The 19,604-nt window shown below is 41.1% G+C and overlaps 1 protein-coding gene across 1 annotated transcript in view; it reads right to left on the minus strand.

The window, feature by feature from the left end:
• Positions 1 to 373: 373 nt before the first annotated feature.
• Positions 374 to 19,604, minus strand: part of LOC118411057 — a 30,435-nt gene continuing 11,204 nt past the window's right edge. The window contains exons 2-22 of the mRNA XM_035813060.1: positions 13,747 to 13,954; positions 13,025 to 13,149; positions 12,363 to 12,580; positions 11,572 to 11,752; positions 10,956 to 11,178; positions 10,164 to 10,318; positions 9,530 to 9,565; positions 9,084 to 9,300; positions 8,336 to 8,463; positions 7,826 to 7,876; positions 7,238 to 7,451; positions 6,658 to 6,782; positions 6,022 to 6,239; positions 5,159 to 5,312; positions 4,518 to 4,725; positions 3,870 to 4,048; positions 3,359 to 3,397; positions 2,996 to 3,218; positions 1,942 to 2,069; positions 1,281 to 1,400; positions 374 to 626 (exon numbers count right to left, since the gene is read on the minus strand). Of these exons, the coding sequence (XP_035668953.1) occupies positions 403 to 626; positions 1,281 to 1,400; positions 1,942 to 2,069; positions 2,996 to 3,218; positions 3,359 to 3,397; positions 3,870 to 4,048; positions 4,518 to 4,725; positions 5,159 to 5,312; positions 6,022 to 6,239; positions 6,658 to 6,782; positions 7,238 to 7,451; positions 7,826 to 7,876; positions 8,336 to 8,463; positions 9,084 to 9,300; positions 9,530 to 9,565; positions 10,164 to 10,318; positions 10,956 to 11,178; positions 11,572 to 11,752; positions 12,363 to 12,580; positions 13,025 to 13,149; positions 13,747 to 13,954 (3,374 nt within the window). The 3' untranslated portion in view covers positions 374 to 402. The remainder of the gene's footprint in view (positions 627 to 1,280; positions 1,401 to 1,941; positions 2,070 to 2,995; positions 3,219 to 3,358; positions 3,398 to 3,869; positions 4,049 to 4,517; positions 4,726 to 5,158; positions 5,313 to 6,021; positions 6,240 to 6,657; positions 6,783 to 7,237; positions 7,452 to 7,825; positions 7,877 to 8,335; positions 8,464 to 9,083; positions 9,301 to 9,529; positions 9,566 to 10,163; positions 10,319 to 10,955; positions 11,179 to 11,571; positions 11,753 to 12,362; positions 12,581 to 13,024; positions 13,150 to 13,746; positions 13,955 to 19,604) is intronic.

The following is a 19,604-nucleotide window of genomic DNA, read 5'->3' on the forward strand; positions in this document are numbered from 1 at the left end:
TGCATGTTTATTCGGGTTCATATTTCCAGAATGTAAAGTTCAGAGAGTGTCTGTCTATGTTCAGAAATGTCTTGATCATTTCTTGTTGTAGAGAATGCAAAGACTGTCATATGAAACTTTCAAAGGTGTGAGTAGTAGAGTCCATTCAGGCCACGAGAAAGGTACACGTACCTGAGGAGTTCAAAAGCATCAGCCAGGTATATACTATATACTATCTAGGTTATTGGTCTTCTATATTTCTTATCTAAGAAACAAGAACAATCTACATGTACCTATTGCATCTTTTAAATGCGGGATGTATTGAATTACACATAACTGAAGTTAAACCAAGTTGGAATATTTGACATGCACTACTTTCCCTGTCCTTAGTGCTGAATTAACACTTATTCTACTGTCCCCGTCTTACATGAAATCCATGGTGCAGTTTGGGAAGAAGAGTGCACAGACAATGTCGTTGAGCCGAGGATGACAGCCGGACAGCCCGAGAAGGTCCATTCCCATGAAGATGGAGGATGCGACAGACAGGCTGAAGTCTGGAGACGGCAGGCCGAGGATGTTGGGAAACCTGGCGTCCGCGTACGGAAGGGCACCACAACGGTCGTAGTGGATCGGTTTACACTGAAATTCTGGAGGAGCAATGAAAGAGATGCAATAAAGACACATGGTAACATTATGTTACAATTTTAAGACCATATATCCATAACATGGTAACATAATCATGTCGATTCGAAAACTACTAACATCAAAGTGTTCCATGTGGTGTAATGGAAAAGAACATCACAATTAATTTGTAACATGAAGATCATTTGTAACATGAAGATCATTTTTAAAGTGTACAAAGTAGAAAAGAGAGAAAACAAAATGAAGGAGAAGGACTGAAATATTACAAATGGCATCATCATGTCTTAAAAACATTCTTAATATGTATTGTTCCATGATATCATACAAGTGGAACAGGACCCATCCTTGGTGCTGATTTGTTGGTTATCAAATACAACTGCATAAACTCTATCTCCTAGATGATATCACAACATTCCAATAACTGAAATGATCTTGGAAAATCAATATTCATAGATGGGAACATAATAGAATTACAAAAAAGACAACTGACCAGATTCTAAATATAAGTCTACAAAGTGGAAAACAAAGAGTTAAAAGCAAAAGTAGCTACATCAAATCCTCATTACTTGGTCTACAAAGATACTTTTAAGTATTGACTATTAGCAAAGTAAACTTTCAACACAGTGACAAAGAATACAGCAAGAATTTTGTCCACTTGCCTGTGTCATCAGAGTCTTCTGTGTGGTTAGAGTTGTCCGTGATGTTAGACCTGTCCATGTCCATTCTCTGATGGTGCAGCTTCTGTAGGGTCTCGTTGAACGCTGTCCAGTTTGCTGGTCCTGGAAAGGATTTATGTCAGAAAGACCATCAATAACAATCAGAGATAAAGTAAGTTCCAAATTTTGTGTGCTACACATACACAATGCTTTTTTTCTTCTGGGCAATACTAGTATCCAGCTCTGGTTGTAACTGGGCATGGCAGCTTAAGGGTTAAAGTAATAGCTTAGAGTTTAAAAACTTTAAACCAAATGGTATTCAATGCTCATCTCCTTTGCACAAAACTACGTTTAGTACTGCAAGTCAACCTACCTAAGAGACTCTAAAAGCAAAATGTCTACTAGGTAATACGTCTAATAGAACATTTCTTCTGTTGGTGCTTTAGAGCCATCAACAACTTCTCAACAACAATGTGGTATTGCAGGAAAACTTGGGAACTTTTGCTCTATTTTTGCTCTAACTTTTGCTCTGTATTTTCTTATTGGTAACTTTTGCTGATTTTCTTTTTATTTAGAACTTTTGCTGTAGATTATTCTTCAATCCTTACATTATATCATTATTACTTTGTTGTATGTAAAGAGAATTCGAAGAGTCTAGACCTACCAGGGTGGATACACTCAGTCTCTGGCAGCGCATAGCAGGCGAGCATCATCCACTCCAGCCCGGCTTCAGCAAGCATCTCTCCCCCACAGACAAACATGACCTCCTCACACAGCGAACGGCACGGCATTCTGGGGGTGGGACAGAAAAAAGCACTTAGGACATACAGTACACATACACACTTACACAAAAAAATTACATGTGCACAATAATTTACATACACACACAGGCAGATATGACCTCCTCACACAGCGATTGGCACAACATTCTGGGGATGGGAAAGAATAAAAGCACTGAGAACAAACAGTACACACCTACACACACACACATACAGATATTATACACACACATGATCTCTTCACTTAGGACACACAGTACACACTTACAATGTATTACACACACTCACAGAATAAGATCACTAGCACTGATAATGGGTGGCAACACTGTATAGGGCATACTGAGATTGTTGCAGAGTCAAGGTACATACATACACACACACACTCATAAAAACAGTAACAAAATGCAAATACACTCCGACACATACATTCAAAGACAGACAGGCAGTCAGACAGAGGCATACATAGTCACATAGAGTCAGAGATAGACACACAGACAGACAAGCACCGACAGTCAAACTGAGACAGACAGCCAGCCATACAGTTAGAAACAGACAGTCAGTTACACAGTTAGACAGCCACATAGACAGTCTGAGACAGACAGTTAGAAACTAAAGTTATACAGACAGTCAGAAACAGACAGTCAGATACAGTCAGTTACACTGATAGACAGCCACACATTCAGACAGTCTGAGATACAGAAAAATGTATAGTCAGACACAGACAGTAAAGACAGACAGACAGACAGACAGACAGACAGGCAGGCAGACAGACAGTTAGGAAGATAGACAGGCAGACAGTCAGAAATGTACAGACAGAAAGAAACACAGACAGAGAGTCACACCAACCAATCTAAACCCCAAACAATACTTCACACAGTCTAGGGTGAAGCACACATCCAGGAAACATCCTGTTAGACTTTGGCAAACATCTTTACTCACCTGACACTTTCAGGTGAGCACTCCTGGAAAAACATGGAACAGACCATCGTGTCCAGATGGGGGTGGCAGGGTGCGGGCATGACCAGGTCCATGGTGCCAAATATGGCGGGTACGGCCGAGAGAGCGAAGTCCTGAGACGGCAGGCCCATCACGTTGGGGAAGCTTGTCTGGTCGTATGGCAGGACGGCGCAACGGTCGTAACGCACCGGCTCCGGACTGCATTCTGGAAGGGGGGGGGGGATATGATAATTGTTAGCTAAAATGAATTAAAACACAAAAACCCCACTCTCTTTCAATCTGTAAAACTCCAACTCAAATTTAGACTGAAAAATAAAAATTGAAATGATTATTTGTTAAACTCACCTGTCTTGTTCTTAGGCGCTCCAGGCTTGTTTAATGGCACTGAAAAATTGAATCATATAATGAGAACAAATTGTACTGTGTATAACAGTTATGTTAACTCTCTAATAACTTAAAGCTTTTTCACAATGTACAAAGTTAGTCAATCTTTATTACTGTCGATAGATTGATTGCTTTGATTGAATATTACAAAATACATGCAGTGTCCTGTGTCTCACTGATAGTTTGTGATTATCGTTAATACATCAACATGTAACTTTTTATTTAGTTTCTATGCAAGGCAGTTTTCCCTAACCTACTCTGTTAGTAATTAAAGTGTATAAAGTATAAGACGGTCCAAAAGCTCATATATATTTTGATTGGGGTGTATTTGAATGGTGCTGGTAGCATTTCTCTGGTTCAAGTAATTTCAAGTTACCTGCACTAGTGCAGGTGGACAGAAAAAAAGTCTTTTCAGCCCTGTATTAGAAAAGAAATTGCTGTGTCCATGACATGATTACCAAACCGGACCTACCCGGAGACTCGGACATGCACTGTTCATCCGGCAGCTGGTTACAGACGAGTGATGCCATCTCTAGTCCGACGTCCAGTATCATGTCTCCAATCTCCATGTCAATCATCTCCATCACCATGGTGACCATCCCCCTCCCGCAGGTCGTGATGATGTCATGGCAGAACGAGCGACATGGAAGTCTGTAAATGCAAGTTAGAATGGCATATAGTAAAACAGAAGCAAAATCACTATTTCAGTTTAAAACTGAAGCCTGAAGGCTTAAATGGCCAAGGAAGACAGTGTCACAAATTCCATATTAAACGTAAAATGGAAGAATGCCTAGTAGATTATGTGTCCTGATGTATCTAGTACGTGCATAAAGGGGTATTTTCTTAGATTGTGGTAACTGTTTTCTAAGTTGAATTTGTGTTACCTTTGACTTTAAAGTGGAAATATGCATGCAAAATGCATAAATATGACAACAAAACACACAAAGCATAAAAAGACTTGACTGCGGTAATGTTGCTTTGCTGCAGAGGGGTCACAGATATTGTAAAAAAAAAGACACTCACCAAAATTGCTAGATTTACAGAAAGTCATGACCTGCAGCTTTCAGACCTAGAGTTAAGGACAGGTTTAAGGTACATGTATTTTAAAGTAAGTCCTGACCTGTTCTCACAGCCAGGGAAGGTGAGAGCACAAACAAAGCTGTCCAGGTAAGGATGACATCCAGACAGTTGGATCAGGTCCAGCGCAGCGAACACCGCTGGGGCGCCGATCAGCGCAAGGTCCTGACTCGGCAGGCCGATCGGACTGGGGAACATGGTGTGGGTGTGTACCCGTGCCGAACAGCGGGCGAAACGGACCGGCTCGCATTCTGGAAATAGAATTTTCAAAACATATTATGAACAATCATAAAGAAAGGAAAAAAAATTAAGATTAGAAATGACTGGGGGGTAAACCAAGATAAGGTCCTGGCAGGGCCATTACATTTTCATATTAAATCAAATGCAATTATTCAGGACAATTCAAAGCTTCAGAATCAAAATGAACATTTTTTGATGCTGAGTGATGGATGTCACTCAAAATGTGCAGAAGTATTCTCTGTACCTTATTCAGTTATAGACATTGATTTGAAATTCATATTGCTTCCTTTTAGATATTCACCTGAGGTGCTGTTGTCTGTGCTGTTGTTACGTGGAGAAGAACATTAGGATATCCGGGAGAGTCTCACAGTTCAGTTGACAACTATTTTAAACTGTTACATGTATATGATTATAGAAAGGATGGCATCTTTGTTGTACCCTCACCTGAGGTGCTGTTGTCTGTGTTGTTGTTATATGGAGATGAACAAAGGATATCCGGGAGACTCTCACAGTCCAGCGTCAGGTCCAGGCCCACACTGGCGATGGTGTCCCCGCAGTGGTCCCTCACTTTCCTGCAGAAACTCTTGCAAATCGGCATCTGTTGGGGTAGAAATAATGAAATTCAAAACAAAAATTGTTAGGAGGCTGTACATACAATGCCACTATTGTGCATGTCTTGCTAGGTTGGGAAATGTAGTCTAAAATTGTCAATCTACTGCAGTTGATGTACTAACATGGGACAACTTGTATGAGTGTCAGACCTGTCTATCTGTTACAATGGTTTTGAGGGTTGTGACAAATGGTTTCCAAAGTGACAAGAGAATCCTGAACTCCTATTGGACATAAATTTCATAGTGATTCTTACATATTATTAATATGATCAAATTCCAGGAAATGTCATGGTTGTCTCGAGTTAGAGGTACGTTTACATAATGGCTTCAAGATCTTGGGTAGGAGGCCCAATAAGCTTAATAATGTGTTTTTAATAGTCTTGCTAAGTTGGGCAGCCCTAAGGCTGTGCAACTGTTGAACAGCCTGAAACCAATAAATAACGTTTGAGGCAAATGAATAAGCCTCTGACAGTACGAGATTGTGTTAAACAGGCTAAACAGACCCCTACATGATTAAAACTACCCTGAGTAGTACGTTCCATGGATTACTGTAAATGCATTTAAGTTTGCAGAGATTTAATTTCGCGATAGCAGGAAAATGGAATTTTCACAGTGGTTTTAATTTTGCGGTAGCACCATGATGCACTGCAGTCTCTTATTGCCATAAAAAAAATTTCTGCATTTACAGTAACTTACCTTGATAGGTCCCATGGCGTTGGGCAGCAGCAGAGAGCAGACAGCCAGGCCAACTTCCGGGAGACAGCCGCTGTCCAGCACCTGCTGAAGGGCACCCAGGGCGGCCGTGTCACTCATAAACTCTGCCTGAGAAACGTGGCCCATCAGGTCAGGCATGATGGTGGTGTTGTATGGCAGGATGTTTTTGCACAGGTCAACCTCGATTGGCTCGATGGGTGCTGAAATATGGAGTATAGGAATAGTTGAATAAATGTCATCTAAAAATGCTGTGTAAAATGCTCAAATCTTAAATCTTTGTCTACAAATAAGAAAAACAACATCGTAGAGATGTGAACTTGTCAATGAGCTTGTAGTCTTGTGACCAATTGAAATAGAATGTTTTTGCTATGTAATTGAAATGTATAGGTTAGGTAGTATGTAACGTTAACGATAATAAGAGTCATTTTCAGTGTCGGCCATCATGTAGCATCTAAGGGTTAAATGCAGCTTGGAAGTGCTGATTGAAAAGTAACTGTAACATTGAATGTAACTGAGAGAGACACATTTTTCTTAACAATTTTTAAGGAAAGTTTAGCTTTCAATAGGACAAGGCAAGGTAAGGCAAGGCATTTTAGACATTTGAAGAGAAGAACCTACCAGGTCCGACACAGTCCTTGTCTGGGAGAGCGAAGCATGCCATGGTGACCAGCTCAGTCATCTCCCCCAGGACTGGTCCCAGGTAACCCCTGATGACATCCTCACAGAACGACTGACAGGGCAGCCTGTTGACAGAACATGAAGAATTTTGTCATCTCATTATAACAGATAAGAATTCATCCAAAGTTTTTATCATCATCATTTCTGTACAGCTCAAATCTTTCTTTCCAAGAGTTTCTGTCTTCCAAAATGAACCATATTAATGATATTATAAGTATATATAAGTTATTTTGAATATTGTAGTGCCATAAACTGAGGACTAAAGTCCTATCAAACAAAAGCCTAAAATTTTAGCCAAAATCAGTGTGTCCAAATTTTTATGTAGTGGAAGCAAGTTTTTAGCAACAAATACAATATAAATCAACCAAATGAATGATTCTCAAAGGAGTCAGACATTTCAGAATGATTATAAGCTACTCTAAGTGATAGACTGTGCATGCTAATTCAAGTTGCTTGACTTTACTTTGTATTACACAAAAAAGTTAAACGTTAGATTTTTAACATTTTTGCAGACACACACCTGATGCCTCCGTCAGCAGTGCATTGTGGGAACAGCATGGAGCATACACCGAACTCCAGGTACGGGTGATCGCCGGGGATCTGGTCCAGACCGGCGAAGATCGCGGGTGCGACGGCCAGCATCACGTCGTTACCGGGGAGACCGAAGACCCCAGGGGACCGAGCGTGGGTGTATGGCATCCCCATACACCGGTCAAACTGGATAGGCTCACATGCTGGAACATAGGGGGAATAAGTGAGTGAATTGAATGGATGCATGCATGAATGGATGTAATTGAGTGAATGAGCGAATGGATGGATGAATAGATGAATTGTGTAGATGAGTGAGTGAATGAATGAATGAGTGAATAAGTGCATATTAAGTGAATGACTGAATGAATGAATAGATAAATAAATGGAAAATGATATAGGTGCACAAAAATGAAGTGGTATGATAGACATATGTAGAATCAATCAAATGATTACTGATTTGAGTAATTGCTTTCTTGCCTCAGTGGGCTAGCTACAGTTCATTGAATCTGCAAAGTATTTACATTTCTAGAGTGGGACAAGTTCACAAGCATATAAAGAGTATTCAGATACCACTTACTGCTGTTGTCACGTGGTATTTTCTCAAATTCAGCCGTCATGTCATGCGGAGCTAGAAAAGTAAGTTACAAAGACATTAGTTACAATTCACAAGTCCCAGAACTCTCATTCATAGAAGAACAGACTACTAAGTAATCATTGACAGAAGAAAATCTAGAAAAGCATTTTGATCAGGATAAAAATTTTGCTGAAATAAGTTGCAACCATTCAAGCTAACAAAGTCATCAATATAATGGGAGATCAGTTTTATTTGCGGGGTGACCTATATCTGTTGTTTGTTTTTTACAACACAGTACTTACAATGTGTAGGTAGGGATACCAAGTCAACAGACTGTAGTTTCAAATTATGATATTTTCAAATCATGCAGTTCGAAACAGCTGCATCAACATGATGTCCCTAAATACCCAAAAAACAATGGATATAGGTTACCCTGTGCATAAAGGTAAACTTAGAGCGTTAATTGATATCAAATTTAAACATTCAAAGAGTTTTTAAATCTGTTCAGCTCACCAGCAGCAACACAGTTGTCAGTAGGCAGCAGATAGCAGCCAAACGCCACCCAGTCCATCCCGACCGCATGGAGAACTGAGCCGCCACAGGAGAACACGATCTCCTCACAGAACGAGCGGCATGGTAGTCTGGCGTGGAGATAAACACAAAGTTTAACACAAACAAACAAACAAATAAACAAACAGTTATTCCAATGATAGCATTGGTCATAAAGGGTGCAGAGACCAAGAAAGCATTGCAATCAGAAGACTTCTTTGCTTAGCAATTCAGTTACAGGGTTGAACACATAGAGAAGAATAGAACGCAGACAAACATCTACTTCAACTCTATTGCTACTGTGATTGACTGTAGATAAATCATTCTAAATAAGGTAACTTCTTTCATTTTAAGTTTTAAGAAATAGATTGCAGGGGCAGAGACTTTGTTACTACAAGTAAATCCTTTTTTTGTTCCTGTCAACTTGAAACAAAATCGTGCCACTGGCCAACAAATTGAAGTTATCTGGTCACGGGCTTGCAACGAAAAAGCATAATTTTTCGTCCTCAGTCTCAGGTAGACCAGAAAGAAAAAAAGAAAAAAACAAACGGTTAAACTGTGAGATATCCTTACCATGGACAACATTCAAGCTTTTTCTCTGAGGGAAAAAGAGGACAAGAATGCTTTCGAAAAAACACTTGCAACGCATGGTTGTTACAGTATATCAATTGTTCAAAGGGAAGATCATCACAATATTCATGAGAGTACTGACTTGGTTCCTTCTGGAGAGCACCCTGGGAAGGAGAGTGCACAGAAGAAGATGTCCAGTTGAGGATGACACCCTGTGAGCATGAGGACGTCCAGCGCAGCGAACACTGCCGGCGCGATGGCCAGGGCCGTCCCCTGGTCAGGCAGGCCGAAGAAGTTAGGGAAACTGGTGTGGGAGTAGGGCAGGGATGAACAGCGCTCAAACTGTAGGGGCTCACAAGCTGGAAACATCAAGTCAAAATATCATAATAACGTTATAACATTGTATGACTATTTCTTTCCAAAATTAGAATGTGACACCAGGATAACATACAATAAAAACTTGATTCAACATGAAAAATAAGATCAAATTTTTGACTTTCCCACAACAGTCTTCCCTTTAGGATTGTGACCAAACAACGAAAAAGTATTGAAAAAAATGGAGTGTTGACTAACATTAAGACAACATACCTGTAGTGTTGTCAGGTTTTGTCATGCCACCAAAACCTGTAAAAGAGGAGGAATATTATGAGGGAAAAAATGACTATTATAATATTCCCTAACTAAGCTTGTATGTAACGCTAGTTCACCTTTATCTGCGGGGTAGCCTGTATCCGTTGTTTTTCAAAACAGTGTATTTAGGCACATCAAGTCGACGGGTTGTAGTTTTAAACTGCAATGTACTGAAAATATTGAAATTACAAACCAATATTTGTCAACGTGATATCCCCAAATACCCTGTTTTTTTAAAGCAACGGATATAGGTTACCCTACGGATAAAGGTGAACTAGCATTAAACATTACAAAGGTACAGATTATCTCAACAGATTCTGTTTTCATGTTCGCTTTCATGTTTCATTTTTAAGGAACTTGAAAACCAGTAAAACATCTAGGTCAGTGCGTGGCCTTGTAATTGAAGGTCGCTTGAATTCATCATATCAGGACCAATATACAACCAAGCACTTGTAGCTAACAACCAAAGATTCAGCAGTATTGTTTGTGTTGGAACAGCAATGTGGAGCAAGCTTCAGTTCTTTTCAACTAAAGATTCTTTCTAACCATGGACGTAAAAAGTGAACTAGCAGCATTTTCTACTCAAACCTACCGGTTCCGATGCAGCCCTCCTCGGGAAGCGCGTTACAGACGAGGTTGACGGCAGGGAGGATAGCTGCGATCGGCAGCCATTCCATCCCGATCATCTTCAGCACGGGTTCAGCACAGGACGAGATGGTCTCCCGGCACACTGAGGCACACGGCAGTCTGAAGGGGGGAAAATAAATACTTTTGCTTTCAACCAAATGATATCTTGTAATTGGATAGTAACTTTTAATATCAGATGACCTGGTGTCTGGATGGGCTCTTCTAGCGGTTAGCACAGTTTAGCTTAAAGGACTGACACATGTACAGACGGAAGAAAAATGTCATGGCCTTGTGTCTCTCTGGGCACAAAGAGGATAACGTTAAGTCAGTACATGTATTGCTATGTATTATTTGCAATAAATTAGTAGTAAGTTTGGAATGTAAGACATGAAAAATAGTTACACATCAAAGTTCAAACCTTTACACATAAACACAATTTGAAGAGTACAGGTAACAAGTTACCGGTGTGCTTGGCTTTTAAGCTTAAAATGAGCCATAGCGAAGCTTCATTGCATTAATATTCTAGCTACTAGTAGTAGATAAAAAACATCATGCTTCAATGAGTCAATGAGGATGCCATTATAAGACAGTCTGCTTGACTCCTTTACGATTAATATATGTCACTATAACATCATAGAATAATCTTTTTAAAAAAGCTTTATATTAAAGTACAGTGAACAATACCGATTTCCAACCTGGTGACCTTTGTCGAGTTGCTCATTTGACTAAAATAAACAAATTGCCGTTTGTAACTGACCTGAGATCCTCGGATCGACAGTCCTGGTACATGAGTGAACACAGAATGGTGTCCAGGTACGGGGAGCACTCAGACAGGTACAGGAGGTCCATCGCCGTGAAGACAAATGGGGCCACGGCCAGGACCAGACCCTGGTCAGGGAGACCCAGCGCGTTGGGGAACCTGGCATGGTCGTAAGGGAGGGCTGAACAGCGGGGAAACCGGATCGGCTCACAGTCTGAGTCTGAAACATTTGCAGAACATGGTGGTGAAAATTGGTGCATGCACTTATAAGTACTGTCGCTAGGGGGGTCCCTGTACTGAGCACCGGGAAAGCGGATTGTCTCACAGTCTGGATGTATTGCAACAACACAGCAGTAATGATTGATGCATGCACTAAAATACGCTCCCTCTGTTCAGGGAGACCAAGCACTTTGGGGCTGTAGGGGATGGCTGAACATTGGGAGACCAGAGAAAATGACTCACAGTCTGGAAAATTCAAGAAGACTGCAGTTACAATTGGTGCGTGTACTAATATAACCTGTCGCTAGGGGAAGTGTCTGTACCATGAGACTGAGCACTTTGTAGACAAAAACTACTTGATCCTACTTGTTTACTTAGAACTTAAATCACGCACCTGTCCTGTTGTGTTTGTTATTCGCCAGACCACGTGCCGTCTCGTTGTATGGGGACGAGCACTTCCCTTGGTGAGCGTCTGGGAACGAGTTGCAGTCAAAGGGCCAGTCTTGGCCCATACTGATCATCGTGGGTTCACAGGCCTCCCGCACTTCATGGCAGAATGACTTGCAAGGAGGAATCTGCAAGAAAAATTCAAAATGATATTCAGCAAATGAAAATATGGCACTAGGATAGCATACGATAAAAACTGGATTCAACATGAAAAATAAGCTGATCAAATTTCGGACTTTTCCACTGCAGTTTTCCTCCTCCTTTCGGATTGAAGTGACCAACCGCCAAGATCACGTGACTATACAGAAACGTGACGTCAACAACTACAACAGTGCCAGGAAGCCTGTACCGCCCAGCGTCACTATTGACTGTATCTTTGTTTGTAACTACTTGTAAAGGTACGGATACATATTTTCGTGAGAAAAACTTTTTTAAACAAATTGATTGATTTAACAATTAATATCAAAAAGGTAAAGCTTTATTTGGGTTGGATTTTTTTTTCAAATTGAAATACAGTATTGAAAAGTGACAAAATCTCTGGAAAGGTGTTGAAATCGGCCAGGTTCTTTTCTGTTTTCTAGTGGGCGTAGATGCGACCTTCGTTGCATATAAGGACCTGGTTCAGATATTGAAAATCGCCGATCAGCGGTCCTCCAGTGCTCACTGAAAGCCGCGAAGATTTCTTTGTCAGAGTGAGGATTTCTATTCTTGTAAGAGTCATTAGAAAGTAGAACCCACGGTAAAGGTCCCGTTGCAGTTCGGCACCATGGCGGAGCAGACTGCGAAGCCGATCTCGGGATGACAGCCCGTGGCGATCAGCTGTGCGGTGTCGTTCAAGGTCACGGGGTCAGCCAACAGTTCGGCCTGAGACCCGTGCCCCAGCAGGTTGGGAAACCCCGTGGTGTTGTAGGGCACGAGGTTCCGGCAGGTCTCATGTTGAATCGGTTCGCACGGAGCTGGATTTGGAAAAAAATATTACTATATTGATTATCAAAATGTCGTCGAAATGCTAGTAATTTCTCATTGCAGAGTGACTCGACTCAATTGAAGAAGACGAACTGAAAAATAGTGCAGGCATTTATGTGAAAATTGCTAAGATAATGATGACATTTGCCATATAATCAATGTTCTATAAAGGTATATCTTAGGAAACAATTCTAGGGGTGGACCTAATAAAAACTTTTTTTTACATGACAACTGTTACTAGGTAGCCCTTTTCGTTTGGCAACTACATGTAGTATATTTGAAGTCTAGCGTCTTCATTTTGCCTGAAGATACGTTGATTATTCACCAAAAGACACAAAATTTGAAAAGGGCGGTAGCTTAGACATATCTAGGTATATATACGTAGATGAAGAACAAACAGCCAAGCAAATTATAAACAAACAAACAGTGCTGACCAGGTCGGGTACAGTTGCGTTCCGGTAGAGCGTCACAGAAAAGCGTTAACCAATCCTGCATGTCTCCCAGTAACGGTCCTGCACATGTCCTGATGACGCGACGGCAGAAGGAACGACACGGCATTCTGTGGGTGGAAAAAAGACGAGTTTGAGTCTGTATTGAATTTCTAGTGCACTTTTGTGTAGAATGAAGAAGAATGCTGAAGAGTATACACGTTTTCGTCGAACTACAAGTTACTGTAAACTGCCACAACTCACAACTGTGAGAAACTAACGTTATATTTCAGGCAGAATCCACTCCCCGCACATTGACGAAGGGTGGGGGATGCTGCCTGAAACGTCTGACCATTTCCAAAATCATATCCAGTTGCTTGAGTAATTGATATTTGGCATATCTTATTACCTGATTGTCTAACCTTCATCGTCCTTACGTTATCTATGTCTCCAATCGGGTTGAGTCGACGTTTTAGAAAGGGTTACAGACAGTCCTAGACAATCACCCGAAAGTATCTCAAAAACATCATGTTTCAATCAATTCAGTACAAAATACATCCCCGCCTTTCCTGGCTATAAATTTAAAAAGATTTAGTCGCAGTTTGTGGAATAAATGAAAAACAACTGCCTCATTCCTTTAGATCGAAAAGGGTAGAAAGCGAAGAAGTTGAACACATTCGGCGGCCACGTTTTTCTTTACCAAGGAACAAGGTCTTAAGGGCTCCTACCTCATTCCCTCAGGTGAGCACTGCGGGAAGATGAGAGAACACAGGAAGGTGTCCAGGTTCGGACAGGTGACCATGTCCGCGGCCGTGAGGACGGCAGGTGCCACCGCCATGGCCAGCTGCTGGTCCGGCAGGCCGAGAGGGTTCGGGAACCGGGTCTGGGCGTAGGGCAGGACCGAGCTGCAGCGGTCGTATTGGATGGGTGCGCATTCTGTGGCACAAATAAACAATTAATAGAGCACAAATAAACGAATGAATAAACAAACAAATAGAAGGTTCGTGGGGTAGGGTAATACCGAACCGAAGCAGTTGTATACGCAATTGAAAGAAATCGTAGTAGACATCTAATTCATGATACTGTGACAAAATGCACGCACGAACGCCCCTCTCCCCGCAGAGAAACAGACATAAAACACAGACACACACACACACACACACACATACATGTACACACACACACACACACACACACACACACACACACACATACACACGCACATGTACACGCACATGTAACGTTACACACACACACGCAAACAAACCATACAACCCCCCCCCTTTCCTATTCTATGATATTCAAAAACGCCACATTCCCCTCCGATTGAAAACCCTGAAAAGAAACCTGTCCCTTTCTAGCCAGTAGCGTGAAAAGAGATTTGCTTAAATTCTAAAGAAAAAAAAATACACATGAAATAAAGGACGACAAAGCAGTCAGCTGCAGACTTGATTAAGTAATCATTGTGTTTTTTCTACGAGACAAATATAGAGATATATCTCCCCAGAGATGAACTGTCGGCTATTTGTTATTTCTTCTCTTTGTACTCTTTGTCAATGAGACGTTGACAGCAGGAAATGCCAGAGATAGCCTGTTCCAGAAATAGCACGTAATTATCTTCCACAGAAACCACTGGTATAGCCATGATTAAATTGTAACACTACAGTAGGTTCTCCAGGTGTTATAGTCCTTTCTCATTAGAACATGATGATATATAACAAGAATAAAAGAAGCTTGATACAATAGAACCACATTCAAACACGGAAAACTTTAGTAGTAAACAGATGGTAGTTTGAATCTATGAATGGCAATGTTTGGCGTTCGGACTTGTATAATTCTCATCAATTTCACATCATCTTAATGATAATGATGATGACGATGATGATAATTAGCACATAAGCTTCGCAGCTATAGGCGGCGGCTGGTGATATATGGAATACATAAAGGCCTGTCCCACCTAACCATACAGAGTGTTTCGTAACAACATATTCTACTTTTATAATGACACAATACTTAACAATAAGAATGATGTTTAATAATGTATATCGTGGGTTGCTGAGACAGATACTTGTCATACCTATTGTAGATTTATTCATTTTTTCTAAAGCTGGCCCGGGCATATTTCGAACTGTAACTACCTTTTTTTTTTTATATATTTGCTTTTGGGCAGACGACGACAATGTGGCACTGCACCCAAGTTAGTAACTTATATTAACAGTGCCACATACACAGTACAGACAGAAGGTAAAGGTAGTCTTGTCTTTTACCTCCCCAACCGAAGTCAGGTGCCCAATTTTTACACCTGGGTGAAGTGAGAAAGGTCTTGTAAAGTGCCTTTATATCCCTGTCATATTTGGCGAAAATCGATCGGACGACGATTCTGCGACAATCGCCCGAGCCTCGCTTATGATAAATAACTTTAAACAACAATTGTACAAGGTACAAAGTGTGGCTTATATGTGACAGGGACGGTTTTCATGTGAAAAATACGCGCAACGTAACCCTCTGTTGATCTTAAATATGGCCGATCTTCCATCGATACGCCCCGAAGATCGTGGATAGTGTGACAGGGGTATTACAAAGTCGGGGGCACGGCGGGTATCGAACTACCATTTACAGCCGTCTAATGAATATAGGTTATGATTACCATATTTGGTGACAACAGGTTGCACTGGTACATATCTACAATAACATTATTAGCTGCATCCTGCCAACTGATGTTAACAACGCCGCTTCTTTATCTCTTCAGCCGTAACACATTAGGATCATCTGGGATTGTAGGATGGACTTCCTGATTGCAGGGACGTTTCACAAGAAGATAATTATTTGCATCATGTTAACACTGGATTTGTACTAGAATAGGGTGAAGCAATATCTGATTATGGTATTGATATTTGCTCGGGTTGCCGACTGCGCTCATTGCTTCCAATGACGTTTTAAACAGACTTGCACAATGTTAACACTGGATTCGTACTTGAATGTGCTGTAGCAATATCTGATCATGGTATTAACGTTAGTATTTGCCGACTTAGTCCTCTGCTATCAGGGTCGTTTTAAACACCTTACAATATTTTCACCATGTTAGCAATGGATCGTATGACTATGAGAGAGAGTATGCTAAATCAGCAGCTGATTACAATAAGCGTACTTGGATTGCCGAGTGCGCTTTCGTGTTCCATGGGCGTATTATGATCACAACTACCCAATGTTTTCCCCCATCTTATCACTGGACTGGCATTGACTTTGACTAATTGAATGACATCAGCAAAATGATTAAACTACAACGTGGAGCACCAGGCAGCAAATGATGGTATTGTGCATCATGCATTACAAAACATGATATGCGATACAATGCAAAATTCATGGACTGATTATTAGACTATGCTGACGAAGTAGCTGATTATAATGGCCATCCTAACTGGCAAGCTGTTGGAATAATAACTGGGAAAAGACGCCAGCACCCTAGTCTTGATACTTTGGCAAGTTGTGTATTTATCATTAGCTATGAGCTTTCATGTGAAATCGAAGTTTCGTTGTTTGAAAAATAACCACATATCCTTGACTTTGATGTAAACTACGCTTGACAAAAAATACAAACTTTCCTGTAAAATATTATTCCTCTTCGTGCAGAAGGGCATTCTACATATTCTATAATTATAGTATATTTTCCACTCGTTCCTATCAAAGGTATATCTCAGGAGATTACTACGTGTCAGACTTTGTCATATCGAGATTTTTGTGCTGACATTTTAATGAGCCTGCGACGTGGTCAGAGACAACAAATAAGCACTAAAAATCGACCTGAAACTGCATTTCTGTACCATTTCTGTCAACAGCAAAATGTGTAATTGAACCGATCATTGTGTGTAACTTGAAATGGATCAGACAGACAATCTGACACGAATTCGTAGCACATCAATACAAACAGAAAGGCTCAAATTACTAAACAAAAGAGACTAAAGAGACTCAAATGTGTTTTTTTTTCGACTTCGTGTCTTACGGATTTAGTATGTTCTAAGCAATGTGGAGTGAAATATAACAAAAATATCGCAAAATGCATTTTCTTTCCATGCTGTCCTGACTAGGTGTGCTGTTTCACATGACCACTTTGTATAGATAATTACAATCAAGTAGTCATTGTAATTTGTAACTATGAAAAATCATATGACTTGCAACAGGTAACATCACAAAAACATCACCAGAAAAGAAGCTAAATCAAGCAAATTGTGACTACACGCGTATCGCAAGACCTTGTCACATCACGGTCATACGACAGGTTTACGACAACAAACATTGAGGACATTCTACAGACTGTCGTGGATGTGTCGTACGACATTCGGCTGTCTTGTGACAGAAAAGGTTAAAAAAGTTAAAGTTTGCCCATGCATCTACAGACGCGTAGGGTGGCGCCCATCCCCACTTCGAAGCCCTTGGGCCACACATGTGCAAGCCACTACAGCAGGGGGCTGGTCCGCTGGTAGTGATGTGTGTTTAACTTCCATACTCTTCCTCTTAAGCGCTGAGTGCTAAGCAGAGAAAGCAGCATGCACCATTTTTAGAGTCTTTGGTATGACTCGGCCGGGGATCGAACTCACGACCTACCGAATGCAAGGCGAACACTCTACCCACCGGGCCATTGCACCGGTTAACAGAAAAGGTCATCGTAAATATTTTTGACGATTCGTTTTCACATAGCATTGCTGAAAATCGTACGAAAACAAACCGAAATGACAGAGCCAGCACAAACACCTTTTGTCATATGCATACCAATCGCGCCCTCGCCCTATATCTGTCCGTAACAGGTGCGCTATAATCAGCGAGCTAAACCTGAGCGGCTGCCGATCCAACGCGCCCAACACCCGTCTAACTCACCTCCAACCCGCGGTGATTCTCTCTGCTGTCCCCTCGGCGGGGGTTCCCTCGGCGAACCCTTCTCTCCCAAACCGCATCCCAACAACGTTAAAAGAACGGTAATCCACAGTAAAACATGTCTCCTCTCAGAAGACATGCTGTTGGCGTAGATCAGTTAAAATCTCAAACACTCTGTCTCGATCATGCGTCACAACCGGTAAAACACTTGTCTGAGACGTTCTGTAGGATGTCCTACTTTGTCCCGCAGGGGCGGGGGTATGATTATCATTGTAAGGAGGTCTCGTCCCTTAGTAACAATACATAAACGTCCCACCAAGGTGTCTACAGCTGTACTGATGCGCCCGGGTGATCAGTTTAGCATTGTTCTAAAAATGGTGGACGTGAGATTTTCCATGTTAGATAGCTGGGTATTCCGGGGGGCCTGGGACATCGTGTTATTGGGAGGATCGTATGTGTTTCATGTAAAATTCAGTTGTCTTGTTTCGCAATCAGTTGTCTTTTAATAGCCTCCTTCGCAGACTTCGAGAGGGGCTAGCTTTTTTAATGGGGGGGGGGGGGGGGGGGCTAAACTCCTTCCACGGCAAACTACCTTTGTAGGCAGACTCCCTTCCATGGCAAAATCCATTTCACAGCACTAAAGAACCATAGCCAACTTTGAAAGTACCCAATCAGAGCCCCCCCCCCTCCAAGGAGGATACAACTATCTTACATTTATTTCAACCTCCTTGCTTTCAATGAAGATTAAAAGAGATCCCCTTGCTTACATTAATATTCTTGTCGGCAATCTGATCTGTTTTAACAGCCATGCTTGACAATCTAACTATATCAAAATCGTTAGACAGCCTACGACGAATGCGTGCCCAGGTCGTGAGATACTAGTAGTTGAAGATTGACCCCATTCCTTCTTCCCTCCTCCTCTTCCCTCATGACCTCAATGAAAAGTGACCTGAAAAGTTTTTTTTTTCAAATAAAACAAACGGAGCTAAAAATGACAATACGTTTGTATTTATCAACGTATCGAAGCGAAAAACATATTAGCAATGAAAAAGGTGCTCAAAAAGTAGATTTGACAAGAGTAAAAAAAAGTATTATAAACTAACAAATCCGTCATGAACCAAATTAGAAAACTATTTGTCTTCTCTGCCAAGTAGGATCAAGTGATTATTTCATTCACCCCGTATCGGCCAGACGATTAACACAGAATTAGTGTTGCCATAATACTAGTGGTCTGGTAGCTAAAAACGTTACACTTTGCATGTAACAAGTTTGATACAACAGAGAGATATACGCCCCTGGCAACGTATTGTCAAAGAAATTCTTTTGAGATCTAGTCGCACGAAAATACTCGTAGATTTATTCGTTTCAATGTCCCAAAATTAGGTCATGTTGTCTTATATAAGCGTCATCGGTATCCTAGCAACATGTCCAAAGCTAGAGGTAAGCTCGGGGTCAAAATGTCGTCTTTTGTAGTATGGAAGAAATAATAAATCAAACGTTATTGTCAGAGACGCTTATATGGTGGTAGTCTGGTTTTCTACCGAGAGAATGTTAAAAGCAAATACTAGTCTATACATTAATACCATAAAGATCCATGTTTAAACATCAAACTCAATATATTGGTATGTAGTATGTGGGGAAGGACAACCTCAAGCCAACCATTCACACTTACGCCGCATCTTCAGAAAAGACGCTGGAGCCGCATGTTCCCCGTTAG

The sequence above is a fragment of the Branchiostoma floridae genome, chromosome 3, assembly GCF_000003815.2.
Source record: "Branchiostoma floridae strain S238N-H82 chromosome 3, Bfl_VNyyK, whole genome shotgun sequence".
Lineage (NCBI taxonomy): Eukaryota > Metazoa > Chordata > Leptocardii > Amphioxiformes > Branchiostomatidae > Branchiostoma > Branchiostoma floridae.